Raw genomic sequence first — 12,397 nt, forward strand, 5'->3', positions numbered from 1 at the left:
AATATTGATAAATAATTTCATATGATATGGTTATTTACATTCATTTTGGGGATTTAAATATATATACTTCATATTACTATTATAATAACTGCGACCGGCTCATGGAAGAGTGTAACTCTCTCTCTCTATTTCATTCTCCTCTAATATTTTTGTAAGCATTCAGTTAGTGGTAATAATTTTGTCGATAGGTATATAAAATTTGAATTTTTTTTTTTCTATCTCGGTAAATCTATATTATTATGTCTTACTTAACATACTTAGCGCGTAATATCATATCACGAATTTAATTCACTTTCCTTCCTTCTTTCCATTTTACTACACTACAAATTCTTATACTGGAAATAGGTTCGTAAATAAATAATATTATTATTTGTCTCGTGTTTCGCGGTTAATTTCATATATGTACATAATATATATATAGAGAGAATGTATACTATATCACCATCAGTATAGTATACTAATAGTGATCGATCGATTTATCTTAGTTTATCAGTGTTTGTTCAAAGAAACATTTGTTAATTTTCGAATCATGTGTGGCCCTGAAAAGGGCCTTTTGATATATATATGACGGAAGCGTCACGTTCGCATGTCCAGGCGCAAAACGCGTGGTACAAAATATATACTTAATAGATATATTATGTAACCGCCGTATGCGTTCGCGCAGACTGCATTCGGTGACGTAGCTCCGTGCCGGTTTAGGCGCGTTCACCGCGGATCCTGCGAGCCAGCTGGATGTCCTTGGGCATGATGGTCACACGCTTGGCGTGGATGGCGCACAGGTTGGTGTCCTCGAAGAGACCTACTAGGTAAGCCTCGCTGGCCTCCTGGAGAGCCATAACGGCAGAGCTCTGGAAGCGCAGGTCGGTCTTGAAGTCCTGAGCGATCTCACGCACCAGACGCTGGAAGGGCAGCTTGCGGATCAGAAGCTCGGTGCTCTTCTGGTAGCGACGGATCTCACGGAGGGCGACGGTGCCGGGCCTGTAACGATGGGGCTTCTTGACGCCCCCGGTGGCTGGCGCGCTCTTGCGGGCCGCCTTGGTGGCGAGCTGTTTACGGGGCGCTTTACCACCGGTGGATTTACGAGCGGTCTGCTTGGTACGGGCCATTTCGAAAAAAAAAAAGTTACTACGATACGCGTGTACGTTACGTTAACGAGTCACGAGAGGGAATAAACGAAAAATTTCCCCGCGAGCGTCTTTTATATGTGCTCGTCGTCGGAAAGGGACGGAGTTAGTGTCCGTGTGAGAGGGAGATAGGTCTATAAAATTCACATACACGTCCGTCCCCCATGCCATGCCCCTCTTCCTTTCTCACAAACACGATTTCTGATTACAATAACATTGTTGAAATATTAATACTTTTTATTATATACTTACTTACATTTTATATATATTTATTTTTAACAAATATATGACCGATTTAAGTTAGCTAACTCAACCTAACCTAACCTAGGAGTTAGCTTATTAGATTCGGCAGAGTTAGGTTAGGTCTGGTTCAAAATAACAATATTTGACAGAGTTAGGTTAGCTAACCTAACCTAACTCCGCGGAACCTAACTTAATCTGACCTAACTCTATCGAACCTAACTTAACCTGACCTAACTCGATCGAACCTAACTTAACCTGACCTAACTCGATCGAACCTAACTTAACCTGACCTAACTCGATCGAACCTAACTTATTATAATATTTTTTTTTTTTAATTACATAACTCAAACGTAACCTAACTTCGCGAAACCTAACCTAACTACTTATTTAGTAATTGTAACTTGATTAGCAATTTTAATATAACAAAACTTCCGTGAGAGACACGGACATATTAAATATATATACTTACATATATTAAGAACGGTTCACTCGCGTATTTTAAGTCGGAAAAAAAAAAAAAAAAAAAAAAAACTCTCGAAATGTGAAACACCGCCGTACCGAGGAGTATCATCAGGTGCTTCCACTTGCTTTTGGAGGATACATGAGTAATATATTTAATTGTAACTTGAATCTAACCTATATTATTACATACGTGTTGATTGATAATGTGTAAACAAATTATATTTAATTGATTTTTATCGACCGATTGACACCGTATGTATGCACGGTTAGAAACTTCCTATATTATTTTCTGAACGTATTTGTGGCCCTGAAAAGGGCCTTTTTGGTTGATGTACAAACCACACTCTCAAAGCGTGTCGTGTGTCGTCGCAATACGAACTACCTAAACCCATTACACTAAAAGTGTATTGAGAAGACAGACCGCATACGTACGAGGAACGACGTACGCTTACTTGGAGCTGGTGTACTTGGTGACGGCCTTGGTGCCTTCACTGACGGCGTGCTTGGCGAGCTCACCGGGCAGCAAGAGCCTCACGGAGGTCTGCACCTCCCTGCTGGTGATGGTGGACCTCTTGTTGTAGTGAGCGAGGCGGGAGGCCTCGGCGGCGATGCGCTCGAAGATATCGTTCACGAACGAGTTCATGATCGACATGGCCTTGCTGGAGATACCGGTGTCGGGGTGGACCTGCTTGAGCACCTTGTAAATGTAGATGGCGTAGCTCTCCTTGCGCTTATGCTTCTTCTTTTTCTTAGAGTCCGACTTGGAGATGTTCTTCTGGGCCTTGCCAGATTTCTTGGCGGCCTTACCGCTGGTCTTCGGTGGCATTGCGATTTAGTTAGGTTAGGTAGTTAGATGCTTACAGTACGAGATTCGGACTGCGAATAATATTGGGACTGACTGGATATCATTCGATACCTCTCTATTAATAGAGAGGTATGGGAGGCCGTGCCCGCCTTTCGGCTGCGACGGCTGTGGCGGGTCGCTCCCCACCGCGTGGGGAGGTCAGTGGACGTCAATTTGAGGACGTCAGTGCTGCTGATGTAGGCCAGCTTTTTCGCCACCGATCGTTTATCCAACCCCGCGACCCCTAGCCCGGTGATACCGTTTGAGCGGGGCGGGGCATCGGGGACGCAGGGAAGGCGACCGGCAGCTTAGGCTGGCGTGTGTGGCGTGGTGCATCCGATGAAAGTAAGTTGGGACTTGGCTTGGCTCCGCTACTGGTGTAGCAGAGCTCGGGGCAAGTCCCGGGCCCACCGTTCCGGTGGTCTGGTGGGGTGGTGTGGCGCGATGTTCTTGAGGTGCTCGTGCCCGCTGTTGTCCGCGCGGTCGTACATGGACCGCGCGAGACGCTCGATGAACTCCTCCAGGCCGCGCCACTTCAGTGTCTCGGCGAGGGATGCGTTGCTGACGTAGCGTGGACACTTGACGATGCTCCGCAGTGTGAGGGTCTCCTGACGCCTCATCTTCTCCTTGTTGGACCTGCAACAGAAAGAATGCCAGGCAGGTGAAGCGTATGTTAGTCTAGAGCGTACGTAAGCTTTGTACAGACCGAGTTTGGTCCGTACAGGAAGCTTACTACTAAAGACTGGGCGTAGGCACATGCGAGCGACTTTCGCTCGGCTTACTGTGTCTTTGGTGTGGCGATCCATGTTGAGTCTCCTGTCTATGGTCACCCCCAGGTATTTCACTGTGGGCGACCATGTGAGCGGCTGACCTAGAAGGGAAGGAGGATTAGGCAATTTGATGGCTTGCCCTGTGATGAGCGCTTGCGTCTTGCCCACATTGACCGATAGCCTCCATTTGGAGAGCCAGTCAGGGAGGGCGTCAAGCGTCGGCTGGATCTTGGCGACTGCGTGCGGCATCTGGAAAGAGGAAGCAAAGTAAGCGGCGTCGTCTGCGAATAGAGCTAGTTGCGCTTGCCCGACGACTGGGATGTCGTCGGTGTAGCGTACATAGCATGCGGGCGACAGGCAGCTCCCCTGGGGGACGCCTGCCTGTATCGGGCGTTCCTGTGACTGTACGCCTTCCACTTGAACGTGGAAGCGCCGGTCTGCCAGGAATGACGCGATGACTCTCACGATGCGGCGGGGGGCTGTGGACAGAGAAAGTTTATATATTAGACCTTCGTGCCAAACTCGATCAAAAGCTTTCTCCATGTCTAGGAGGACCGCGACTGTGTACTCCTTCTTGTTGAGCGACATGCCCATGTGGTGTAGGACACGGGTGAGCTGCAGCGTCGTGGAGTGTTGAGACCTGAAACCAAATTGCTCCGGCCTGGGTGACAGGTGTGGCGAGAGGTGCCGGAGCAGCAACCTCTCGAACACCTTTGATAGGTTGCATAGCAACGTGATGGGCCGGTAGTTCTCCGGCTTTCTTCTGTCCTTTCCCGGCTTGGGAAGGACTATGACCCGCCCGGTCTTCCAGATGGCGGGGAAGTGGCCCGACCGCAGGATCCCGTTGAACAGGCGCGCCACCGCCGCTAAGGTGTTTAGCGGCAGGTGGCGGAGCGCCATGTTCGGGATCTCGTCGGGGCCCGGCGCTTTCCTCGGGTTGCAGTAGCGTCTGATGGACGCCTGGACCTGTGAAGGAGAAAAGTAAAGTGGATCATCGTGTGGCTCGACTGGCACGTTGAGATAATCTCGAACGTGTTGTACGATGTCCGCTGTGTGTTGCGGGTTGGTGACGGGGTTGGGCCTGAATTGCTGCTCAAGGCTGCGAGCGAGTATTTCCGCTCTGTCCTTGGCCGCGTATTTCAGCTCCCCGTCCGTGTCGTCCTGTAGGGGCCGGATCGGCTCGGGCGTCGCGCTGAGTTGTCTGCATAACCTGTGGATAGAGGGAACACTATCAGTTATGCTGTCGATGTGGTTTTCCCAGCTTACAGCTCTGTGTTCGCTGAGTTTGTCCCTCAACAGTCGCTCAAGACGATTGAGCTCAGTCTTGACAGACTGAGCCCTAGTCCTTTGCCACTGTTTCCTGTACCAGCGCTTTTTCTCCAAAAGCGCTTGAAGCGGCCTCGGGAGTGGCGCGCGCCGGTCCGATTGCGGGATCGTGCGGCCGGCCTCGGTGAGGGCCGCCTTGATGTCCTCCGTGATCGTTGTTGCTGCTGCGTCGACCTCTTCTGCGGTCGAGATGGGACCTGTGCGGGGAGTATTTACCATGGCTTCCGAAAAAGCCTTCCAGTCGTAGCGGCGTCCGGGTCCCTTGCTGTATCTCGTCGTCGGCTGGTCTGCGATGGTCAGGAGCACCGGCCTGTGGTCGGAGGTGAGATCGTAAAATACCTGGTGCCGCATAAGGGCATTGACTCCGCGAGAAATCGCAAAGTCGATGGTGGTGCCTCTGTTGTACACATTGGCGTCGTGGTAGTGTGTGGGCTCGTATGGCCCGCCCACTACTAGATCGAGGTCCTCCACGATCTGGTAGATGGTGTTGCCCGGCAGGGAGTGGGCGGACGAGTTCCAAGCGGGGTGCTCGGCGTTGAAGTCCCCGGCCAGGATGGTCGGCACGGGGGAGTCCACCAGCAGCCGCTTGAGGTCGTCGCGCATCTCTGCCGGCCGGCAGTGTCCGCAGGGCCTGTAGATAGCAAACAGGCGCAGATTATGTCTTTGCAGTTTGATATCTACCCCCAGCGCGGATAGTGCCGTGGGTTGGTCGATGTCCACCAGTTGGTGGATGATGGTCCTCTTTATGAGGATGGCGAGGCCTCGCCAGATGACTCCAGTGTCGGGGTTGGACTGGTCCAGCCGGTACACAATGTACCCGCTGGCTGTGAGAGTCGTTGACGGCCTCAGCAGCGTCTCGCAGATCAGCATGACGTCGATGTCCTGGCTGTGGAGAAAAGTGCGGAGATCATTAGTTTTACCATTTAATGACTGCGCATTCCAGTATAAAACTCTTAATTCTTTCTCTGAAAGGCCGTAAGAGTGTGCAGCTGGTGAGAGGGGGTGGGCTAAGTCTGGTTTTTAACCAGACTTAGACAGAGACTTAATCGCTAGTACCAACTCGTCTAGCGTGGGCTTCAAGGCCGTAGTTACCGCGGATTGCACCGCGGCGACTACGTCCTTGTGCAACGCTTCGGTGTTGAGCGCGGGGGGCGCTGCGGGCTGTGGTTGCGACTTCCTCTGCGGTTCATGTTGTGGCTGCTTCCGCTGCTGCTGTCCTCTGGTCCTCGGCTGGTTGGCTGGCGCCATTAGGGAACCTGCGGAAGATTCCTCTACCAGATTGGGGGTGTCCGCAGCCCTAGTGTTAGGGCCGCGGCGTGTGGGCGGGCGGCGTGTGTGGGAGCGCGTTCCTGCGCGCCAGTTCCTCAGTTCCCTGAGGTACTCGGGGCACTGCTTGTGGTTTGCTGGGTGGTCCCCCCAGCAGTTGCAGCAGGTGGCCGGCTGGTCCCTGGGCCGTGTGCACTCGCTCGAGTGGTGGTCCAGTGCGCACTTGACGCACCGGACTGCCCGGTGGCACCCGTGCGAGGAGTGCCTGAAGCCCTGGCACCGGTGGCACTGCGGTGGGCCGGGTTTGCCTCTCCAAGGCTCAACCCGGACCTTGGTGTTGATGTCTGCCAGGTCGGTGAGGTCCAGGAAACCTGGGTTATCCCGTTCCGTCCCGGCGAGCTGCACGAAGAACAGGCTGCCTCCGCGTCCTCGACCTGTAGATATAAGTTTCGCGTGAGAAACATTGTATCCTTTGACGGCGCAAGCGTCTTTGACCTCTTGCACCGTTGTTGACGAGGGAAGGCCGCGGATAGCGGCCTTCATTGGGAGAGAGGCCTTGTCTGGATGCTCGACAAATTCGAGCTTGTGCTGCTTGCGCTGCTCCTTCAGGTACTTGGTGACCCTGATGTATTCTACCCCGGACCTGGGGTAGAATCGGACGCCGTTTGGGGCCGCGGCCTCGGTTGTGGCCGGGAACCCTAGGCGCTTGTTGATGATGGCCAGGTGCTGGCGCCAGTCTGGGAAGTCCTCGACCAGGATCTGGGGCGGTTTGTGGTTGGCTGGCTGCTTCTTGGGACCTGTGGGCAGAGAGGTGGAGGGATTAGGTGCGGCTTTTGTTGTGGCCGCGTACGTGTCGGTGCTTGCTACCTGTGTAGGTAGCAACACCTTGCGTGGCGGCGGCTGGTGGGCGCCTCCGGCGGCTGGTGTGGATGGCACGGCTGTGTCCATCGGCTGCTGCTGCTGCGAGTCCTGTGGGCAGACGACGGGTTGATTAAGACCGCGCGACACAGGAGTGATGCGGTTACATTCCCGCTTCTCCTCCTGTGCCGGCGGGCTGTCCTCATCCCGCCGTCTCTTCTGTTGGCGCGCCCCAGAGTGCGCCAACAGGGTTGAGAGTAGGGCCGCCTCGAGCGGCCCGAGGACGCAACTGTCTAGCGACCCCCGAGCTACTCTGTCGAGTTTCCCGTAAATCGCTATCCAGGCGCCCTCGGTTATCTCGAGGCCGGCCTGCGGCCGGCAAGGCGACTGGCGGCGGCGTTGCGGTGAGTTGGCCGGCGTGACAAGTCGAGACTTGTCAGCTGGCTGCGGCGTGACAGGTCGAGACTTGTCGGCCGGCTGGGGCGGCAGCGGGCTCTCGGCACGTGGTGAATGCCTAACACGTGGTGATAAATCAAGCGGCGATAAATCGCCACGTGACAAATCACCATGTGTTTGGTCCCCGTAGTCGGCTGACCGCTCCGGCTCTCCGGTCACGGGTGACTCAGAGTTTCGCTGGTCCTCAGCGTCTGAGCCCTCGTTAGAATCCTCCACGGAGCTTACAACGTCAAGGAACTCTTCCGAGCCGCGGCTTGACATTGTTGACCCCGTGAAGCTTCCAAACGCGGGCAGACGCTTTGGACCATTGTTGTCTGGTTCGCCCGCGAATCCGGCGAGCAGGAGCAGGTCAACGTCCGGGAGCTCCACCACATGCATCGGAGCCGGTGCTGCCGCTGTGTCCTCCTCCTGGACGGCCTCCGTCGTCTTGGTAGGCGTCCTATTGATGACCATGGCGAGGGCGTGGGTGTGCGGCGTCGGCGTAGGTTGACCTGGAAAACGACAGATGTGAGTACAAGCTGGTATGGCTAGCGCCGGATGTGTCCGGGCTTTCGCCCCGTTTGCGGCTTGGGTTGTCACCGTAAGGTATCCGCCAAACAAACGGCCACTGCTAACGCTTGGGCTTGGGTTGTCACCGTTAGGTATCCGCCAGCAAACGATCACTGCGAAAGTGGTCTTTTCGACACTGGGGCACACTAACAACAATACTTAGCCTGCACAAACACTGGCGTTAACACACGTCAACTAGTGAGTTGGTTAGGGTGCGTAAGTCTCGAGAGCTAGCTCAAGCGCGTGCGGTCCCGTCAACGTCACAGTTGCGACTAATATTGGGACTGTTAAACGGCGCGCATTTTGTTAAAGCGGAGAATGGGAAATAGGGGATTAAGGATCGAGCGTCGCGCCCGCGGTATCTCGACCAATAGCGTTCGTGCATCATTAGCATCGTCGATCGGCATGGTGGGGAGTGCGAGCGCGTGTTGATATTACTTACATATTAATTATCGTATTATTAATACATATAAGTGTTTGTTGTTTGTTTTTTTTTTTTTTTTTTTTTTTTTTATTGCGCACAACAATTATATGTATATTTAATTATATACCTTATTTGATTATTATTGTTGTTGTTACAGTGACACCACTGCTGTAGCTGAGCAATTAATATCTGTGAGTCATCCATCACAAAATAATTAAATAAAAGAGTCTAGTGAGTCGGACACATCAATAATATAAAAGATTTAAGACTTTCCTTTCCCCAAATACTTCTCTCTACGACTAAGTATCTCATTTAGAATATGTAAATATATATGACCGACCTAACCTAACCTAACTCCGCGCGGAACCTAACTCCTCACGAAACCTTATCTATATATTCGTTATTATTATTACTTTCTTTTAATCGATCGAATGACATCATATGCGTATGCGTTATGCCATGAAACTTTTACACGTTTACACAGAATCATATTGTGGCCCTGAAAAGGGCCTTTTGTAACGGTCACTCGGGCGGGCGGGAAGGTAACAGAGGCCCCGTGCGTGCGATAAACGTACGCACGAGACAAATGCACACATTCACAAATCGCCGGGTGTTACCGCTAGAGATGTAGCCAGATGAGAAGCGAGGACACTTAAGCCTTCTTCTCGGTCTTCTTGGGCAGGAGCACGGCCTGAATGTTAGGCAGCACACCACCCTGGGCGATGGTCACACCGGAGAGGAGCTTGTTCAACTCCTCGTCGTTGCGGATCGCCAGCTGGAGATGCCTAGGGATGATCCTGGTCTTCTTGTTGTCGCGAGCGGCGTTGCCTGCCAGCTCGAGAACCTCGGCGGCCAGGTATTCCATGACGGCGGCTAGGTACACCGGGGCACCGGCACCGACGCGCTCGGCGTAGTTGCCCTTGCGTAGAAGCCTATGGATACGGCCGACGGGGAACTGGAGTCCGGCACGGTTAGAACGGGACTTTGCCTTTCCCTTAACCTTGCCACCTTTACCGCGTCCAGACATGTTTAAAGATTATTTATTTAAGTTTAGATTACTCACAAAACGACAGCACGAATGCTTTTGAGTGTCGGATTTTTTTTTTTTTTTTTTTTTTTTTTGGGTGTTCAACTAAGTTAGGAGGTTTCTCCTTTCACTATCGCAATGACGCCGGGGCGTCCCGGAGGGACGCACCGGGGAAAAAGAGGGTGCCAGAGTCCAGAAGGGACTCAGGTCTTTGTTATGATGATGTCTAAATGAGTCAGTGAGTCAGTCAGAAATAAAAAAACTGCTTTGGGAAGTGAATGTCAGTAGTCTGTAGGTAAGTTAGTAACATGAAATTGAACTGTGGAGAGAGGATATCAACCCGGATCGTAGGGCGGAGCCGGGGATGACCGACTGACGGGTCCCGGGCTCTCAGCCACTCTCCTTTTAGTAATGTTAGGGCGATACCTGCATGAAGGAGCACGCAAGACAGCACCCATTTCTTTAAGTTTAGACAATAAAGAGTCAAATTCTTCTTCTGACGCGTTTGTCACGTCAATTGACGGACCTACGGGAAAGCGCCTAGGCGGATTAAAAGAACCTTTGTTTATGGCTATCGTGAGCTTATCCTCAGGGTCCTTGAGGACATGCTTAGGGCGTCTATATCTTGTGGCAGAAACTGGATGTGGGGTGTATTTTACCATCTCCCTGATGAGGGGATTGGGGTTGTGGGGTGCTTTGTCGAAGTATCGTCTCGAAGTCATGTTTATGAAGTGAACTATAGATGTTATACGTAGATCTCGGTGGAGGTCGGCCACTCTGATATAAATCGGAGCGCCGACTGCACTCCTCAGAAATCTATTCTGCAGTATCTGAAACTTTTCGAGACGATGCTTCGATGTGTGTGCGAATACAACACTAGCGTAGGTTAGGATAGGTCTTACACATGTTTTATATATAGTTAATTTGTTTCTTGTGGCCATTTTGCTACGAGGGTTAACCATTGGATGGAGCCGACCCATGACGAAGGCGGCCCTGTCACGAACGGTCTTGATATGGGATTTGAAATTTAGTTGTCTGTCAAGGGTGACCCCTAAATATTTAGTTTTGTCAGTCCAGTTTATGGGCCTGCCGTAGAGTTGGATGGGTGGGTGCAATTCCAATTGTTTACTGTAATTTTGTCTCTTTCTAGAGAAGAGAACAGCCGCGCTTTTGTCTGGATTGACCTCAATTCTCCATCGGTCGAACCAACTCCCAAGGGAGTCGGTAGCCCGCTGGAGAAGCGAGGTCAATCTTGAGGGGATGTGGGAGGAGGCGTAGATTGCGGTGTCGTCGGCAAAAAGGGAGTAGTGAACTCCTGGGATCTTGGGGAGGTCATTTATATAGAGGGCAAAGAGAGTGGGAGACAGAACCGAGCCCTGCGGGACACCCGCTCTTACTGGGTGACGAACCGAAAGGGTTCCTTCGACTCTGTAGCTAAAGCATCGTTCTGACAAGAAGTCTCGCAGGATATGTACGAGGCTGTCTGGCATTTGGAACTCAAGCAGCTTGTAGAGCAAGCCACTGTGCCAGACTTTGTCAAATGCTTTAGCTACGTCTAGGAATATGGCTCCTGTTGGAACCCCCTTCCAGTTCGTCAGCCAGTAGAGAATATGTTCTGTTAAGCGATGTACTTGGTGAATACACGAGTGCTGGGCTCTGAATCCGAATTGTTCTTGAATTAGTAGATCTCTGGAGTTCATCTCCTCCAATAACCGAATATGAATAATTTTTTCATACAGTTTGCCTAACGTATTTAGGAGGGAGATAGGTCGGTAATTTGCTGGCTCATTTCTCGGTTTTCCAATTTTAGGTATCCCTATAACTACTGCCACCTTCCAGGCTGCCGGAAAGTGACAGTTAGTCAGGGCAGCATTGTATATGTTTACTAGAATGTTGACCAGATTGTCCGGGAGTAAACGTAGCAGCCTATTAGTGATGGTGTCTTCACCCGGGGCTTTTTTCGGTTTTAATTTCTTTATTAGGAATTTGACCTCTGTAAAGGAAGTTAATCTAAGGGGGGGATCTTTAGGTGCAGTTGAGAGTCTATCGTCTACCATCTCTTCCACCAGCGGAATATGGTCAGGGTCTGTGGGTTCCTTGCCTGGAGAGCATTGAGATTCTAAGCTGGTCGCTAACGTTTCCGCTTTTTCATCGTCAGTGAAGGCTGGGGTCGGGAGGTCAGGTCGGATCAATGGTGGCATAGAAACCACACAGTCTGCCTTGAAGGACCTCGCCAGCCTCCAGTACGCCTGGTGGCTGGGAGACAACTCCTCAAGGAAACCGCTCCATCTATCTTCTCTAAACTCCCTCACCCTGTCCTTCACCTGTCTTCGGAGTCTGTTGAGCGTGTTTTTATTTTCAGGCGAAGGAAACCTGTCGTATTCCCTGGTGGCAAAGTTTTTGTTTTTTATTAGATCCCTAATGTCATCTGGGAGACGCCATTTGTGGTCATCTTCAGCTGGTATTTCCTTTGAGCAATTGTCTATGATTTTACGGATACCGTTAGTGAGGGAAGTAATGGCAGACTCTACGTTACTTTTAGTGGTTAATGGGAGCTGAGAAATTTCATTCAGAGGGCAGTCTTCCTTGTGTAATTCGATCCCTACGTTGACCCAGTTTGTGACTTTTTTGAGTACCGGTGTATGACTAGCAGGAGACCCCAGGCGGAGGATGACAGGACGGTGATCCGAGTCCATTTCATGGATGACTTGAATGGAACTCACCCTCAGGGCGATACCCTTCAGGCAAGCCACATCGAGGACGTCAGGTCTGTGTTGAGGGTTATGCGGGAAGTGGGTAGGCTCTAGTGGGGCCAACATATCTACGATAGGAGTGGAAAGCAAGAATTTATGTAAGTTTCTGCCATTTGAATTGGTAGAATTGCAGCCCCATTGGCTGTGCTTGGCATTGAGGTCGCCTGCCAGTATGACAGCCTCATCAATGCCAAACACCGCCTCAAGGTCGGATTTTATTATAGCTTTATCAGGTGGAAGGTAAGCGGAGATAATTGATATTGGAGTGTGACCATTTAGAGAAATCCTGCAAGCT

The 12,397-nt window shown here is 51.3% G+C and overlaps 3 protein-coding genes across 3 annotated transcripts; all 3 read right to left on the reverse strand.

Annotated features, from left to right (window-relative positions):
- Positions 1-695: 695 nt before the first annotated feature.
- On the reverse strand, positions 696-5,951 carry LOC134803497 (histone H3). The gene is made up of 2 exons (XM_063776295.1): positions 5,943-5,951; positions 696-1,109 (listed from the first exon to the last, which is right to left on the reverse strand). Exon 2 carries the CDS (start codon positions 1,104-1,106, stop codon positions 696-698), a length of 411 nt encoding a protein of 136 aa, XP_063632365.1. The 5' UTR covers positions 1,107-1,109; positions 5,943-5,951.
- LOC134803498 (histone H2B) lies at positions 2,160-2,655 on the reverse strand. Its single transcript, XM_063776297.1, has one exon. It carries the CDS (start codon positions 2,653-2,655, stop codon positions 2,278-2,280), a length of 378 nt encoding a protein of 125 aa, XP_063632367.1. The 3' UTR covers positions 2,160-2,277.
- Positions 5,952-8,935: 2,984 nt separating the features above from the next.
- Positions 8,936-9,408, reverse strand: LOC134803499 (histone H2A). The gene has a single exon (XM_063776298.1). It carries the CDS (start codon positions 9,347-9,349, stop codon positions 8,975-8,977), a length of 375 nt encoding a protein of 124 aa, XP_063632368.1. The 5' UTR covers positions 9,350-9,408; the 3' UTR covers positions 8,936-8,974.
- Positions 9,409-12,397: the final 2,989 nt, after the last annotated feature.

Source organism: Cydia splendana, chromosome 26 (assembly GCF_910591565.1).
Source record: "Cydia splendana chromosome 26, ilCydSple1.2, whole genome shotgun sequence".
Classification (NCBI taxonomy): domain Eukaryota; kingdom Metazoa; phylum Arthropoda; class Insecta; order Lepidoptera; family Tortricidae; genus Cydia; species Cydia splendana.